The sequence below is a fragment of the Pseudomyrmex gracilis genome, unplaced genomic scaffold (assembly GCF_002006095.1).
Source record: "Pseudomyrmex gracilis isolate BER0280 unplaced genomic scaffold, ASM200609v1 scaffold_46, whole genome shotgun sequence".
In the NCBI taxonomy this organism is placed as follows: domain Eukaryota; kingdom Metazoa; phylum Arthropoda; class Insecta; order Hymenoptera; family Formicidae; genus Pseudomyrmex; species Pseudomyrmex gracilis.
The window spans coordinates 560348-579065 of record NW_018020630.1 but is presented as its reverse complement, the minus strand read 5'-3'; the positions used below and the strand labels follow the sequence as shown (position 1 = coordinate 579065).

Genomic DNA, 18718 nt, shown 5'->3' with positions numbered 1-18718 from the left:
TGCTCCGAAGCAGACAGACGTGACTCTCTCTCTCTCTTTTTCTTTTTCTCTCTCTCTCTCTTTTTTTTTTTTTGTTTTTTTTGTGTTTTTGTTTTTTTTTATTCAATTTCCGATAGCTCATTTTTCAAAATTAGTTCAGGTCGACTCGACAGCTCGCGCGCGTTTCGTGCGAACGCTCGACCGAAGTAACGAACTTTGGCATAATTGACGAGGAAGTGCGCGCGCGTAAAGCACCACCGGGTTTAATCGTAAATCTTTAGACGCGCAATCGACATTGGTTTTCCACTAGCACCACTACCATCACACGGTTTTATCCATCTAACCGAGTCATTGCCCTTCTCGCACATTGTCATACAACTTCTACATTATTCGTTCTTCGCGAATAACCAATTCCTGTTTTGTTCGCAACGAGACAACGATAACAACGACCTAAAAGCAAGATAGTTTTTTGAAATACTTATTATATTACAAATAGTTTATCGCATTTGTTTGCACGTCAAAGTCGCGTTGTTTTTTACTTGTCAACAGTTACGTGTGCATATATATGCACATATGTATATATACATATATACGTCTGTCGCGAGAATGAAATGTCGGAGAGATGTATCACCTCTCGGAATAAACTGACAAGAGATATGACGCTATGTTTTCGTGCAAAACGTTAAATTATTTCGAGACATATTTTATTGAGTTTATGTAAGTTACATAGTACGAAGCTGTGTTTCCACGTTGAAACATCATCAAATCAAAATGTATGATTCGATGAGATACGATACATGCGAAAGCTAACTTTGCCGATTTAGACATTAGAGTATGAGGAGAATAAAAAAAAATATATATATATATATATATATATTTAATACGTAAACGAATATATGTGTGACTTTATTGTGAAGAACGTATGTGACAGGAATTCAGCAGAAACGTACGTACATACAGCGGTATATCGGAAAGTAGGTCTCTTCTACAAAGAAACGTGCTTCCTTTGCTTATTCCGGGTTTGAAACGTTAACGCGTCACACGACGTCACGTGAATACCTAAAATATAGAAAAGGCAAGAAGACGGACTCGCGTCTCTCCGTAGGATGCGTTAAATTATTTCGCTCGTCGTATAAAACAATAAATGTCACTTTGTGCCTCCTCCACCCCCGTTGTGTTTCTTACGGTCAGTTATTAAAAGGTAATAGGCGCCGGAACAGACGCGAGAAAAGAGCAATCCACCGGGGAGAGAGAGACGAAAAATAAAACAAAAGGGAGGCGATGGTATTGCCCGAAAAGAAAACTTACGAAGAAACACTTCTGTTGAAGCGACGGTGACCCTCCTCCGGTTATGCCGTTCATTTATGCCTGTTGTAAACCGAGAGAGAACGGATAACAAGGCTGCCGAAATCATAGCGAAGAGACAAAAAGTTTTAATGATATTGAACTGAAACGTCGCTCTCCGCGACGCACGGAAGTAAAAACTGATATAACTGTAAAAATATCAGAAAATGAATTGTAGAACGACGTGTACAAGAAAGAAAGAGAGAGAGAGAGAGAGAAAGACAGACAGAGATGAGAAAAAATATAAACCGGCTGAAAAAGACGAGAAAGAGAGGAGACGGTTGGCTAGTTAGATATACCAAGTGAAACAGCGAAGGTAGTAAATGACGAGAAGGGAAGAAAAATGAGAATAGACGACGAGGAATAGAAAGGGTCAGAAAACTCTCCGGCAAACTCTTCAACTCTCGGAGAGAGAAAGAGAGAGACAGAGGCGAGAGGCGAAAAAGGAAAAATAAAAAAATCAGATGCAAGCTGCGAGATTGCGACTGCCATTAATACATCAATGTTTGAAATTATTCTGAAGAAAGTTTAATACGGAAGTTTTATCAAATCTCGTACACACACACACACACACATTGATAGAACGGCGTGTTACATCCAGCGTTCGCGATCAAGAAACCAATAAAGCTTCGCTGCGTTAGAGAGAGAGAGAGAAGTCCGAGCTCTAAAGAAAAATACAGATAACTGTAGTAAGGCAACGAGAGAGAGAGAGAGAGAGAGAGAGAGAGAGAGAGAGAGAAAGAGAGAGAGTAAAAGAATGAGAAAGAGAAAGATACAAGAGAGAGCGGTAAAGTGTGTTCATAAATACGGCAAAAGTCGGAACGTGGAGTTGTATGAACCATAAAGAGGAAGCGAGACAATAAGCGAAGAGAGCGAAGCGAGGAATCGGGTGGGCAAAATAAGGTGAAAAGGAAAAATCGCCGGCAAAGAAAATATACTCAAGAAAAATTCTGCGACGAGAGAGAGAAAGAGAGGAAAGCAGCACGAACGGTGTTATTAATGTTGGTCTTTAGATGGCGAGACCAAATCTGATCGCTTTGAAGTGAGACAAAGAGATGGGAGGGGGGAAGAAAAATTTTGTTTTTATTTATGATGCACCATCTATTTTTTTTTAGTTAACTCGAGCGTTTTCGTACTAGACTCGTAAACAGTTTTTTTTTTTTTTTTTTTTTTTAATACAACTACGTATATAATCGGTATGAATATTTCGCGTTAAGTGTAAACGCTGTTAAAAAAACGAAACAAAAACTTTATCCCAACTTTTTTAAAGTAAACGACCGGAACACTTTAATGGTAGTTACTATTATCTTAACGCGAGGTGGGTGCGGAAAATTCGAGCGACACGTGGCCGCTATAGTAGCGGTAAATTATCTTCTATCGCGTACGCGCGATATAAAAACTTACCGGTGCTCATCTCGCTCGACTCGACGGGGAGAAAATGGGGGAAGAGAGAGAGGGGGGGGACAAAGATAATTATAAAATAAATCTTCGGAGGGAAAGCGGAATGAAGTGTGTTAATAAATTGGGTGGAAGCTGGTGGATGGTAGTACCAACCCATAAAGATGAAGCGTAGAAAAGCTATGAGGCAGCGCGAGGTGGGTGTGGAAGGAGAACTCAATGAAGGCGAAAGATGACGAGGAAAAGCAGAAGAGAAGCAAGAAATAGAAGAGGAAGAACACGAAGAAGAAATAGGGAGAAAGAAGGGGGTGAGGGAAAAGAAGAGATGGGGGGTACACACCGGAGAAGAAGCTGCGAAGACGAGCCATTGTTTCTCCATGCCAGACCTGTTTCGAGACTAATGAATTGCATTATAGGAAATCCGGAATATAAATTAGATTTTGCCATTACGTCGTCCAATGGGTAATTGCCGGCTTTATGGACCACCCCCTTTCCGTCCGAGCCATCCGATGCGGAGATATATTATTATAAACACGCCATGCGCGCCCGTCCCACATCGAACATGTTTTACACGTATTACCGATTTTACGGAGAGGTCACAACGATATGTTCCTCCTGATACCGATAAGATTTCACGTACATTATGAATAAAGAAGTTCTCGGTTTTACGACGCGGAACATAAAACTGCCCCCGGGGTGATTGAAATGAAATTGAACCGACAATATGTTACGTCGACAAATTGTTTCATGTTGATTGTTAAATCATATTTTTTTCAATCTTTTTACGTTATTGCAGTTGTGTGTATGTATTGCGATTAACAGAAGAGTATAATAAAAAAAAAGAAAAAAACAAATGTTACAAATATAAAATTAAAATCGGATGACATTTCTCGCAATACTTCGCAACGTTTCGACATTTTTTTTTACCAGACGAACTTTCTCTTTGTGAGAAAGCGATTTTCTTCCGGATCGTCGTGCATATAACCAGCGACAGGGACGTTCGGCAAAAGTGCGAACATGAGTTTGCGCGCTTCGTTCTACCGACAAACGTTTATTTAACGATCGCACTCGGGCACGGCTCGTTGAAAAACCATTTACATCGTGTTTCCGACAACGACGACGAGTTGAGATTTTGCCGGCTGTGCGCTCTCCTCCTTGTGCGACACGATTTTCACGAAACCATCATATGGTCGTTACACAACACACCGCCGTCGACCAGGATCGAGGGCACCGAAATACGTTAGTCACGCAAAGTATGATTTATAGGAAAAATCCTATTAGCTCTCTCGATTTTGATACGTCTCCCTTTTCACTCTCTGCAGTTAACGCTCTCTGTCTCTCTCTCTTTCTCTCTCCCTCTCTCCCTCTCTCTCTCTCTCTCTCTCTCTCTTCATCATCTCCCCACGACTCGCTTCCGTGTACTTCCTTTCGTCCTGCTTGCGGATTCCAAGGCGAATTTACGCGCTCTTGCGGCTCATATCAATTATCCTGGACGAGTCATTCGAGAGATCTCGTCTTCAGGAATGTGATTAGGTTATCAAGTTCCTGATATTAATGCAATATATATTGTACTCTCTCTCTCTCTATCTATACACATATACATATGTATATATGGGTGGTATTGATTTATATATTTGTTTTCACACATATTATTCATACATATATAATATCCTCACAAAGGAATCGAGTGATGCTGCGCGAGATAAAAATGTATATGAGAGCAGTCTGTTGTAAAAAAAAAAAGCGACGTTGTAGCACAAATACGGACGAATCAATTGATCTGCACGGGAAGATGTCGACTGTATTAATTTCACCCCCCGCGGCTTCATCGGGGAATGAAACCTCGCCGTTCCCCTGCACCCTTCGCTTCCCCGCCGACTCCCTCCTCCCGATCCGGGGGATTGTCGTGCCGCTTAATTAGAGTTTGCGAGATGAGACTTTTTCCCTTCTCCTCGCCTGTGTTTCAATAGCGATTCCATTCGACGATTCGATGGCAATTAATCTCGATCGGACGTTGTCCAGGAACGAGCGGAAGCGCAGGCAAAGTGGAGAATATATAGCGGAGGAGCTTTTATTTGGAGAAAATACGATAAAAAGTTCTCTCAACGTTATTCTGAATTCCTGTCGTCACTCCCGTTCTCCTTCTTTTCTTGTGAAAAACAACGGACATATTCGGATAATGAAAAATTGTTGCGTTCGACTATATCGCGCTCCGGAACGCATGCAATCGCATTATGTCACCTCCCTTGTTTTATTCCGGGGGTGGATGGGAAGAACTCGCGATGTGAAAGCCGACACACAAATACACACACACACACACACACAAGATACGAGGGACAAGAGGGTAAAACGCATTATGCGCGTGCTTTTACCGACGTCGGCGACCTGGTTATTACCGTATACCGCGAGTTCATTTATCAAATCGCGGGATAGCCGAGTTCTTGTGCGCCTCCATTGGCGAAACCGACTAAAAACGCGCGATTCGTCGGCCGTTTGCAAATGCGCGCCGTTGTGCCACCGTTGCGCTTCTTATATATCGGCGACGATTATCGCCGGAGAAACGCATGATTCGCGGCATTTTAATAACAGACCGCGGACAAATCCGCACGAGTGCCGTTAATTTCAATTTAATGCGATTTCTCTCGCGATTATTTTTCGTCACGTCGTTATCGCGAGATAATGTATAATTTGGTGTACCACGTTCTTTTTACACCTTGTGACCGTCCCGACTCGTCCAATTCTGACACTTTCGTGAATGTGTTTCGGCGATCTTTAATATTAAAATATAAAAAAATACACGTTTTTTTTTTAAGTATTTTAATATCATACGCATATTAATATATTTATTAAAGTATTGCAAAATATTGAAATACAAATTTGTCAAAATACAAAAATATACGTCAGATGAACAATTAACACGTGAATTGTCGACAATGCGCAAATCGTTCCAAGATGAATATCTTACATGATGGATCCTGGATATATTTCATGTTACTCCTCTATGATTAATCGCGAGTAATCTTTCTTGATTTTGCCGCGCTCCCTTTTCTGGCAGTATGAATGCGCATCCGATTCACTGAATAAGATCTCATGGATAAGATTCATAAAATAAGATTCTCCTTGGAAATCTCGCAGTGGCGGAATACATTTGTGCCGCTGTCGAACGCTTCTCGGAGACATTGTCCTCTCTCTTTCTCTCTCTTTCTCTCTCTCTTTCTCACCCCCGTCCGTCGCGCAAGATGACGGTGAAAATCCTTTTCTTCCTCGACGTATCCGTGAGGGAAAATCCCGGCGATGGCGCGGCGAACCGCGTCGAAGAATGCATTTAAAAATTCCGGAGAGATGCCGCCAAGGGTGGGCGACAGGGCGAAAGAAGAAGAAGAAGAAGAAGAAGAAAGAGGAGGAGAAGAAGAAGGAGGAAAGATTGGAGGGTGGGATGCATACGTAACTCGACGCATAATCGCCGCGTCGAGATGCATCGCGACAGCGGGAGCACCGCTGGATTTAATCGCATCGTGTTCCGCATCCTTTCTGAGGTATCCCAACAGGATACAACAACGTGTCTCAAGTCGACAGTTTCTCTGTGTTATGTGTGATCGTCACTCTTAACATTTTCTACAAAATAGCGATATTTCTAATTTTAAGTAAAGAGTTTTGAGTCCAAAAAGACAGAAAAAACAATTTTCTCTTATACTTTGTCAAACATATCTTTGTTTCGTGTGTTCGACGATTAGTGGAAGATTGAACAAGCAAGATTGAACTCTTGCTTGTTCGCATTTGCTCGCAAATCTGATTTGTTCTCGATAGGCCGACAGAGAACTATGTGTGAGACAACTGCAGAGAGGGATTAAGCGTGGAACAACGATCGAGCGGAAGAGAGCCGAAAACAGAACAATGTCCGATCTAGAGTTAGCTCCAAACAGAAATCTCGGCTTGCGCGACAGTTTTTTGACAGTTCAATTCGATTTTTGTTTTTACTCGAGTTCCTTGTGTTTCAACGAGCCGATCTACGTGTAACTAAAGTTCAAAGTAGTTTTTTTTTTTTTTTTTTTTTTTTTTTTTTTTTTTTTTTTTTTTTTCTCTATCGCTTATTCTTGAATCTCAAACGCTTTACCGCACATTTGTCTATACATGCTGAAACTTTCCTGCGAAGCATCTCTCGCTTTCCACCTTGTCTTCTTCTTCCTCATCATTATACTTGCGGTGCGCAACTCTTCTTTCCGTTTTCTCCGTGCCGTTCCTTCTTCCATTAAGAAATAATTTCTATCTGCTTCTTTGCGCGCGTCTTCTCTCTCTCTCTCTCTTTCTCTCTCTCTGAAATCTCCTAGCGACTCATCCTCGACCTCACCGGCCTTGCCTTTATCCCCGCGCGTTTATTAAGGCCTCTTTGTGCGGCCCAAGCGTCGTCGGTCGGAGATTTCGCCGAGGCCGAATGACGCGCGCACATCGCGTACACACCGATGCGAAATCACGCTAAAAATAAAAATAAAAAATAAAAAGTCTAACACCGCATCGTACGCGGGCAAACCTTAGAATTAACCACCACTAACACCACGCGGTAGCCTCGTAATTATTGTTATTATTTTCCTTTCTCTCTCTCGCCCACGTGTTTCCCACTCGAACGGATTGTAACATAGTTATCGTGATTGCCTGTCTTAAGCAACGACTCATTAGTCGGCCAGAGGTCGGATGGTGATCAGCACGGAGTGGAAACAGCCGTCCTCAAGTCGCTTGCCTGGATTCCTTCAGACTGTTTGCTATATTTCCGCTCTATCTCGTAAGACGGACTCATCGAGTTAGCGATGACATCAACAGTTTTTTTTTTTTTTTTCACGATAAAGAAATCACATTTATGGATGCAATCGCAAATTGACGAACTTAATAAAGTTGCATGACGATTGTATGTTGTGCAAAGTATTTTTTAAAAGTTACTTTGTTTAAGTAAAAATGAAACATGTATTAATATAGTGTTGACACGTGCGTCTGTCTTCTCTTTACATCCAAACGTTACAAGCTCGCCGCCGCTGTAAAGCTGTCGATATAATCCGTTCTTCGTTAAAGAACATTAATTATTGCTCTAATGAGCATTGTGGATAGATGAACAGATGTTTGCCAAATTGCACGTCGTTTGGGCTCGATTCCGAGCTGTTTATATTCGACTACGACGCGACGCGACGCGACTTAATTAATATTTGTTAATTAAATCGGCATATAGTGACTGCGCGCAACGCAGTTTATCATAAACTCTGCTTGACTCTCGCTCTTTCTCTCTCAATTCAATTTGTTGTAAATTACACACAATGTTTAACTATTCCATTTCTATCCGAGCAAAATAGCTCGTTTCCTCCGGTAATATGTGTGTGTGTGTGTGTGTGTATATATATATATACCTTTTTCTCATGCATATTACAATCATTACATTTAACACGCAAAACCAACACGGTTATCGAAGTTTATTGATATGTGAGGCCTATCTCTGTCATCGGAAAAATGATTCGCGTCGTTGACGCCGTGCGGCTCGTCTATGACAATTACTGTTATTATTGTTATTATCGTCGGGGAATACGATCGTTTTGATAGAACCGCGAGCGATTCCGATGTGGATCCCGTCTTTGTTCGTCATTCTCCTGTCGATTGAAAGCCCTCGGCTACGTCCCTCAGACCTGGGGATTTAATTTGCGACCTCTTAACCGCGACCGCGAATAGGATTCGCGGTGCAGTCTGAGAAAATGAATACTGCGCAAGTGCACCTGGCCGTAACCCATGCTCGTCTCTCTTGAAAGAGAGATGTGATGCGCGCGCGGAGGATTTCACGTTAAAATAATAGGGTGCAAATTGCAGCTACACTGTTACTTTCTACGACTGCAATTCCCATACCCTGGATGTCGAGCGACCCATCTCCCTCCTTCCCCTTTTCACCAGTCAGGCATTGAAGTTTCAAAAACTCACTCGCGCGACAATAGACGACGACGGTAACCACCTGGGAAATTTGTGAATCCGCGTGACGACGTAAATATTCATGTTACTTTCATAATGCGAGAGATAAAACAGCGCGCCGTGTAAAATTTATACCGCCATGTCGGACGCCATCCCGAGCGCCGAATTATTATCATTATTATTATTATTATTATTATCATTATCATTATTATTATTACACATCGTTACTATTAAAATCGGCGATATATATCACGCGCCGACTGATGGATCCCGCGCGCATACACGCATGCAAAGTGAATTTTTGGAAATATTTACTTTTGTCGCAGGCAGAAACGGAATACGCGATGAGTGGCAATTACCGAACTAATATCGATAATTAATATTCAATAAATACTTAAACGAAAGTAATATTTACTCCCGGTTTTAGTTGAAAACCGGAGCTCTTGTTCATAATTTTGCCGTGAATATTTAATTCTTCATCCCGTTCGTAGCTATCCCCCGTTTTGTTAATGTGAGAGCGCGCGCGCACGCGCGCACACATACACAAACACACACACACACACACACACACCGATATTATGATAAATATATTATATAAAGCTTATTAAACTCCAATCTACATCGAGTACGTCTCTCCAATTTTGCGCAAATACGACAATTACGATCAATTTCTGATTTTTAACGACCCGGCGATTCCCATGTGTTTCCGCTGGAAATTGAAGCACTTCCGACAGTATATGTCAAATTAAATGTATTAAATTTTAAAAGCGATCGATTGTGTCAAGCTCTGTTATATACATTCTCGGAAGTTCTCTTCAATTATTATCAAACATAATTATATTTTAATCATAATAATTGTTGCAAGTGCGCTTCTCTGAACAAAACGTGTTTTTATATAGTTAGATAAAAAAATAAAAAAATAAAAAAAAAAATAAAAGAAATACGTACGAGGGGGAAAAAAATATACAATTAATAAGGGATGTGTTCTCTCTTTTTGTTTCACAGGTGGTGGTGGAGAGTTCAACGTTGGCGTTGGAATACGGCGATCTCGCGATCGATCCCGGTTCCCCGGTGAATCCGGATCTGCTGTTCGATTCTCAACTGATGCACCTCTACGTACTAACGGAGAAGAAAGTGTCAAAGGTCAAAGTGCAAGAGTGTTCTGTTTATAAGACTTGTTGGGACTGTCTTGGTGCCAAGGATCCGTATTGCGGTTGGTGTTCGCTCGAAAACAAGTGCAATCTGCGCAGCGATTGCCAGGACGCGGCCAAGGACCCGCTTTACTGGATCTCGTACAAGAGCGGAAGATGCACGACCATCACCACCGTCACGCCGGATCAACTGCAACGCACCACCGCCAGGACTCTCGAGCTCGTGATCGAAAATTTGCCGACTTTAACCGGGCAATTTCTGTGCGCGTTTTCCGCTCTCGATAAGACCCTGATCACAAACGCCTCGCGTAAGTCTTACGGCGTGAACTGCACCACTCCGAGAACGGATTTGCTGCCGTCGATACCGCCGGGTCGCCATCACTTCACAGCCAAACTGTCCGTCAGAATGACAAACGGACCCGATCTGGTGGCGACGAACTTCACGTTCTTCGACTGCAACACGTACAGCTCGTGCACGCAATGCGTGTCGTCGAGTTTCCCGTGCGACTGGTGCGTGGACGGTCACCGATGTACGCACGACACGGCGGAGAACTGTCGGAACGACATCCTCGTCACAGGAGTTAGCGTAAGTTCACAGAGTAACAGTTACGAATACTCTTTCTAAACAATAATAGCGTGTGTTTAAAATTCGAGAATCTTGTTAAAATACACGGCGCGCGCGCGTGTGTATTCGTTTGTATTTACATCTCGCTGAAAACGACATTTTGAAAACTGAATTTACACGGTTTTTCGAGATAAGCAATTCATACGTTCCGCAAATTCAAAGCGTACGTATGTATGTAGTTTCAGGTCAGAGTCGCAATTCTGTTGTTGCATTATACGTTAATGTGCACCGACTAATTGCATTTTGACATCAATTCGATTCGTTTCGGAGTTAAAATGTTGCGTTCATCCCATGAATATTAATGCTTGATTATCAATTAACTTATAATTTTTGATGGAAATTTGATGCTGAAAATCTCCCTTCCTCTCTATGATTTGCATCGTATAATGTTTGAAATAATGAAGTGGAATGAAATCGAATAAATATGCTAACAGCGTGTTGATAGTTAAATGAGATAAAAAAAAAAAAAATATATATATATATATATACGTATATGAAAAGAGAAAGAGAAAGAGAGAAAAATAAATGAAAAAATAATAAAATGTATAAAATTAAAAAATATTTTGTTACAGAGAATGGGACCAAGTTACAGGAGTGGGCCAGGTTTTTGTCCCACTATTAACGCTACCGAATCTCAGGAGATCCTTGTAGCTGCCGGGATCAAAAAAGCGATACGAGTTAAAGTGCATATCATTGGGGTACGTACAATACTCCAACGCGAAAGAAATACGCAGTATTACGTATGTTTCATTTTTCGTTATTTAATTTCACACAATTCTTTTTTCACTTTTTTTTTCAGTCTCTCCTTTTTTCCATTTCTTTCCTGGATTTCTATTTCGCACGAGGTTTTTCTTTTATAATTTTAGATTTCTTTCTTTGTTTGTGCTAGTTTTTTACTTACACACATAAGAAATTTTATTTTATTCAAAATTTAGTTCAGTTCGTGAGAAATTGTTTTTATCAACGTATCGTCCAACAAAAGCATTTTTTACAGCAATTCATCATACAAACACGCTTCGTGTGTCAATTCAACATTGAGGGTCGTGTGACGAGTGTCAACGCACGACTGTTGGCCGACACGATCTATTGCGAGGAGACGGAGTTCTCTTACACATCCCGCGCACCGAATATCACGGTGCCCTTTGCCGTGATATGGGGCGGTTCGAAACCGTTGGATAATCCGGACAATATACATCTCGTGATATACCGATGTCGCGACATGGCGGACAACTGCGGCATGTGCCTGGCTCTGCCGACGAAATACGGTTGCGGTTGGTGCCAGAGCGCGGACAGATGCGAAGTAAAAGACCAATGCGATCGTGGCATGAACAGCCACACGTGGCTGAACAGCAACATGACCTGCCCGAATCCTGAGATAAAATCGTTCGAACCGGTAATGGGTCCCTGGGAAGGGAACACGAACGTGACGATACGCGGCATCAATCTTGGCAAAACCTTCAATGTAAGCAAAGCGTAATTTCGTTTACTTTTGTTGTTACAAAGAATTACATGTTTTAAATGTATTTAATGCACATTGCAGGACATAGCCAGTGGTGTTACCGTGGCTGGTATGCGATGTCTGCCTTACGAAGAGCTTTACATACGAACGAAGCAGATCGTTTGCCGGGTCGACGGACCCGGTACACCACAGGGCAGAAACGGACCCGTCATCGTCAAGATCGAGGACTTCCGCGGTGAATCCACGTACAACTTCGAGTTCGTGGATCCGAAAATTATATCAATATCACCCAAGTACGGTCCTCTGAGCGGTGGCACTACTATCAAGATCACTGGCTACTATATGAACGCTGGCAGTACCATCACCGCTTACATCGACGAACTGCCCTGTTCGATAATAAGTGCCGAACCGAACGAAGCTCTTTGCATGACGAGTCCGGGTACTCACAAGAACAAGACGGAGAAAGGCGAGTTGAAGATGTTTTTCGACGGTGCCAAGCGCGTGTACAACGGACGGTTCGAGTACGTCGACGATCCGACGATCGAGAGTGTGGAGAGCGGCGTGGCTGGTCAGATGAAGGTGCCGAAGGGCATTCCGGCGGGCGGAATAAAGATCTCGGTGACGGGAAAAAATCTCGGCTACATACAGAACCCCCAAATGTATGTTTATTACGACGAGAAGATGTTCGTGTCGCAGTGCGAAGTGCACAGTCAGGAGAGTATGATGTGCAAGTCGCCAACGATTGAAGTGCCCGAGCACGTAGTGCTGGACGCCGAACGTCCGCTCTCACTCGAATACGGCTTCCGCATGGACAACGTTACCGGCGTGCAAAATCTCTCGCAGCACGGTTTCAATCATTTTCTTCTTTATCCAAATCCGATCTACGAGGTTTTTGACGAGGAAGTAAAATATTACAAGAGCGACTATCTTACAATCAACGGTCAACATTTGGATCGCGCTTGTCAAGAGTCTGACGTTGTCGTGCAAATTGGCAATGCTTTTTGCAACGTTACGTCTTTATCGCGACAGCAACTCACTTGCCGGCCACCCTTGACGCAACCACCGGCTATCGATGCCCAGGGTCTACCAAATAAGCAAGAATTGCCGGAGGTGGTATTGATAGTTGGCGGCACGCTTCGTTACAATATCGGCAAGCTCAGTTACGCATTGCCGGCAGGACTCAACGGACCATTGTCTAAACCTGCACTTATTGGGGTGATCGCTGCCATCGTGATTTTGGTATTCGTGTTCATAGCGTTTCTGATCGCTTATCGCAGAAAATCTACCGAGAGCAATCGAGTGTTGAAAAATATGCAGGAACAAATGGACATTCTGGAACTACGAGTCGCGGCCGAGTGTAAAGAAGCCTTTGCTGAATTGCAGACTGAAATGACCGATTTGACGGGAGATTTGACTAGTGGTGGCATACCTTTCCTCGATTATCGCACTTACGCGATGATGATCCTGTTTCCCAGTGACGACAACACCCCGGTATTGCCGGGTGACAGGCCGGAATTGGTGCGAAAGGAAAAAGGCTTACGACTTTTCGGTCAATTGATCATGAACAAGACCTTCTTGTTGCTGTTCGTACGAACGCTTGAGAGTAATCGTTATTTCTCAATGAGAGATCGAGTTAATGTTGCCAGTTTGATCATGGTTACGCTCCAGAGCAAAATGGAATATTGCACGGATATCTTGAAAACTCTGCTCGCGGATCTCATTGAAAAATGTACGGAGGGCAAAAGTCACCCGAAATTATTCTTAAGACGGTAAGAACAACGTAACTCTTAATAACAACGAACTCTTAATTATCGAGACTATTAGAGCGTTTGATCTTTAAACGATTCATTATTATTTTCTAGAACCGAAAGCGTCGCTGAGAAAATGCTATCTGCATGGTTCACATTTCTCTTGTACAAATTCATGAGAGAATGCGCTGGTGAGCCATTGTACGTACTATTTCGCGCAGTGAAACAGCAAGTCGATAAAGGTCCTGTCGATGCGATTACCTCGGAAGCAAGGTATTCCTTATCCGAAGAAAAATTGATTAGACAATCAATCGATTTCAAACCAATGGTAAGGAATCGTCATCGTGCTTCGATAAGACACAAGAGTGAGATTATTTCTAACAATGTTCTTTTGTTTTCGTACATTTAGACGGTCTACGTCTCGATATCTCAACAAACTGTGTTTGTTGGCGGAATGGATCCTAACACGGAAAATGTGCCGGTCAAAGTTCTCGACTGTGATACGATATCTCAGGTAAAGGAGAAAGCATTGGATACCATCTACCGAGCGACTCCTTACAGCCAAAGACCACGAAAAGAGGATCTTGATCTGGGTAAGAAAATCATGTTTTGAATAGTTTTTTTTACAAATTTTTGCCACACATGACGTGACGATCTTCACGATTTTTTATACAAATGATTTCACAGAGTGGCGAACTGGCGCATCTGGTAGATTAATTCTCTACGACGAAGACTCCACAACGAAGACAGAGGGTGAATGGAAGAAGAGGAACACTTTGAATCACTACAGGGTACCGGATGGAGCGTCGCTCAATTTAGTTTCAAAACAATCATCTATATATAATTTATCGATTCTGTCCGAAAAGACGGACAAGTCGCACAAATATGAAACGTTGAATCTCAGCAAGTTTAGTTCAGCCAGTCCTCCTCTTTCTCGCGCCACCTCGCCTCTCAATCAAAATCTCGAGGGTGGAATGAAGGTTTGGCATCTTGTCAAACATCACGATTCTGACGCGCGAAAGGAAGGTGACCGAGGTAACAAGATGGTCTCGGAAATCTATTTGACGAGGTTACTGGCGACGAAGGGTACGCTTCAGAAATTCGTTGACGATCTATTTGAAACTATATTCAGCACTGCCCATCGAGGCTCGGCACTTCCTCTCGCCATCAAGTACATGTTCGACTTTATGGACGACCAAGCTCTGCAGCACGGCATATCCGACCCTGAAGTGGTCCACACGTGGAAGAGCAATTCCCTTCCTCTCAGGTTTTGGGTTAACCTCATAAAAAATCCGAATTTTATTTTCGACATACACAAATCCAATATCGTAGATTCGTGTCTGTCCGTTGTCGCACAGACGTTTATGGACAGCTGTTCGACGTCAGACCATAGATTAGGTACGCGCTTGTTGTGCTCAGTTTTACATACATACTTGTGTCAATTAAATATTTAGAAATATACATTAAGATTTGTTTGTTTTTGTCTCTTTTTTCAGGTAAGGATTCTCCGAGTTCAAAACTATTATACGCGAAGGACATTCCAGTGTACAAAGAATGGGTAGAGCGTTACTACTCAGATATCAAAGTTATGCCAGCCATATCCGATCAAGACATGAATGCCATGCTTGCCGAAGAATCAAGGGTATTTATCAGTATTATATTATTGTAAATTACCAAAACAGATTTAGATTTAAAACGAGAAGGGCGAGAAAACTTATTTCACATAATTTTGTTTTCAGTTACACACGTCGGAATTTAACACAAATTGTGCGTTATATGAACTTTATACGTATGCGGGTAAATACAACGAACAACTGATAGTCACTCTCGAGGAGGACGAGTTCTCGCAGAAGCAGAGATTAGCGTATAAACTCGAGCAAGTACATAATATTATGGCGGCAGACAACCCCTGATGTACCATGAATTCCATGAAGCACATGACAAAACCCGCTCGTCAAGAGTTACCCTGTTGAGCGGTCTCTCGTATCAACGGCGCGAACGAAGGAGGACTGGCCTACTCTTGTAATCGATTGTCTCAGGTTCCGTGCAAAAGCCAGTTTTCTCAGCTTAATGCAAATTGCGAGTGAACTTGGGCAAACCCCGAACAAGTTAACATGCAAATTAATTAAAGGACTAAGTGTTAAAATTATGTGTTGAGTTTAATTAATTATTGTGCAAGTCTTCTCAGTGGGAAAAAGAGAGAGAGAGAGAGAGAGAGAGAGTGTGCGCGCGCGTGTGTGTATGTGTGAGAGAGAGAGAGAGAGAGAAAATATGTGAAAAAGAATGAGGTCGCCAGTTCATAGGTGGCCCATAATCATAAGCACATTATCGCGTGCGCGTATAATTGTACATAAGATATCAAAATCATGAATAATTGTAATAGAATATTAAATGTACGATCATACCTGGCGGCAGAGTTGAGTGCAAAAAAAGTGAGGCGAGATCGTTTTCCTCGCCACGCGATGGTCGCGTTGTTTGCATCGCGAGTGATTTTACAAATAAATATAATAATGAAACACTAGTGATATAAAAAAAAAAACAAAAAAACAAAAAAAAAACAAACGCGAGTGAGGAAATCAGCCGCAATATCGATTGATAATTTGTAAATGTGTTTAAAAAAACAAAAAAAAAAAAACAAAAAAACAGTCAATTGCCAACGCCGAGTTTGGCTATCTGGCAATTTTTAACGAAGAAACATTTCCATCCACCGCTATTCTAGCTGAAATTTTTTGAATTACGAGAGAACTGACGAATTTTAAAAAATAATAATTATCGATAACGATAAAATAATTAAGCGCGATATGAATATATTATATAAATATATATATATATAAATATATATATATATATAAATGGTATGTCGTATGTATATGTGTACATATATACACTTTATACCGGCGCAAGCATGCCTGTGTATGTACGTGTGCGTATATCTAGTATCCGAAGAAAAGCGCGCGTGCGAGCAGTAAGTGCGATAACCCGAGTATTTTGCCATAAACTTTTATTATAAATGAGACATAAGGGAAGTCTCATTGACCGCGTTCAAGCAGAATTCAGCGCTTCGCGCTTATTACCTGCGATTGATCTACTCATTTCAGATTTTTTGCAAATGTGAAAGTTGTATGCCAATGGACAAGCAATATTCGCGAGGTTCTTGCCCTATAAAGCGCCCGATTCCGCTGAGCGCGGCCGTTCTCTCACACGCTTACAAGCGCGCTGTCGCTCTATTAGCTCGGCGACGCTGTACCGCGCGCACGCGCGTATTACCATGGTGTATTACGTATACTTACACGGCGCTCTCGAGGACGAAAATACGAGGAAGAGAAAAAAAAAAACGTAAAAACATTGAGTCATCCGCGCAAACGGAGACAGACTGTGTGCTAGTTATTAGATAAATAATATATGGACTATGGCCGCGCGCGAGGCCAGCTCGATGTGACGGTTGTGTTGAGTGTGCGTGCTTCCCCTCCTTGGTCTCCGCGACTCATCGTTCCATTTCATCCATTTAATCGTTCATTCCTATCGTTGTGCATCCGCCACTATCATCATCATCGTTGTCCCGTAATCATTGGATGAGACTCCCCCTACCTTCCGATCCTCTTCCTTCCTTTCCGCCCGTTGCCATCTCTCACTTTTCTCTGTCCTTTATATATCGTGCTACTTGCAAACATGTCCAATGTCAATGAAGCCTTTCTTCATCTCCTCCCTCGCAATTCCATATCACTTTTTCTTCTCTATATTCACCCCACATCTCTTTCTCCCTTGTAATGCTTCAACGCCTCCGTCGTCATGTTGTTGTCACTCTTAAGTATTGTAATATATAATGAATAACGATCACTGTTGAGTATTGTCTGATTGTAATACATTGATATTGAATTGATATTGAATTGATAATCATTAATTAAAAGTGTAATATTAAACTTCGTGGATGTAGCCATATTGGTGTGTATGAGTCAGCCGCGTGAATGGATGTTTTTGTTTTGGAAGCCGGAAGCATTGTACAATACCGAGAAGAAAGGAAGAAGACACATAGTCGAAATTTCGTGTTTGGATATTTGATGCTGCATTCTCGTGAGATTGCTGCGATAAAAAAAAAAACAAAAAAAAAACAAAAAAAAATGCAGTTTGCCTGACAAAACTCATTATTCCTTCGTGTATCTGCGCACAAAAACGTCAAATTATACGGATTTGTACATGTCGCATTAGATGATAAATCCGATTTTCGAAATGCCTCTGATCCTAAGTATAATTTTTACATATATTACCTTTGAAGGAACAAACGAAGTTGTAATTTCACGAGCCGATCGTTTTTTTCTTTTTGTTTTTTTCGTACGAAAATTGCAATTCTCCCTATTTGATGTAAACGTTATTATGTCAATGCATGCGGCTAGTAGCGAATGACGACTTTTGTGTGTGTCGTGTGTGTTTCTGTGCGTCAATTCAATGTGCAGTTGTACGTGGAGAAAGTATTTATTGCTCAAACAACATCGGAAGACCGCGGTGGAAAGGTAAGGTAACGAGAAAAAGGTGCGAAATTGTGTTGGTGGGTTCACGGAGAAAAAAAATTGGGGGGAGGGCAAAAGGTGGAAGATCGGGAAAACAAAAAAAAAAAAAAAAAAAGACGAACGGTGGAATCTACGCAGTGGCGAGAAGGCACCGTCGCCAGACAGGGTAATAATGGCGCAACGGAAAAAAAAAAAAAAACAAAACAAAAGGCGAAAAATAATAACGACTAATGACGATAACGTCAAACCAATTGATCAACTAGCCAAATGGTTTCTTTCGAGGATGAGGCATGAACACGTGCTCACGTCGTTCGCCCGCTGTTCCGCGCAGGAGGACGGGGCGTGCGGTACCCTCCCCCGCGCACGCCGACTTCATATGGTACTAATAAACCCAAAGTGCCTCTGGTAGATTTTTGGGCATAAGCTTGAGTAATAAAACCTACATAGCATTTACTATAAAAAAAAAAAAAAAAAAATGAAAGAAAGAGACACGACTACGACGCGATCGCTGATTATAATAAATGAAAAAAAAAAAAAAGAAAAAAAAACGATAATAAAAGAAAATAGATGAG

General features: G+C 41.9%; 1 protein-coding gene across 1 annotated transcript in view; it reads left to right on the top strand.

The window, feature by feature from the left end:
* LOC109853342 (plexin-A4) overlaps positions 1-15833 on the top strand; it is a 131841-nt gene extending 116008 nt beyond the window's left edge. The window contains exons 3-11 of the mRNA XM_020425342.1: positions 9664-10395; positions 11007-11132; positions 11429-11896; positions 11975-13662; positions 13756-13969; positions 14051-14234; positions 14329-15039; positions 15138-15283; positions 15381-15833. Coding sequence (XP_020280931.1) covers positions 9664-10395; positions 11007-11132; positions 11429-11896; positions 11975-13662; positions 13756-13969; positions 14051-14234; positions 14329-15039; positions 15138-15283; positions 15381-15554 — 4443 coding nt within the window. The 3' untranslated portion in view covers positions 15555-15833. The remainder of the gene's footprint in view (positions 1-9663; positions 10396-11006; positions 11133-11428; positions 11897-11974; positions 13663-13755; positions 13970-14050; positions 14235-14328; positions 15040-15137; positions 15284-15380) is intronic.
* Positions 15834-18718: the final 2885 nt, after the last annotated feature.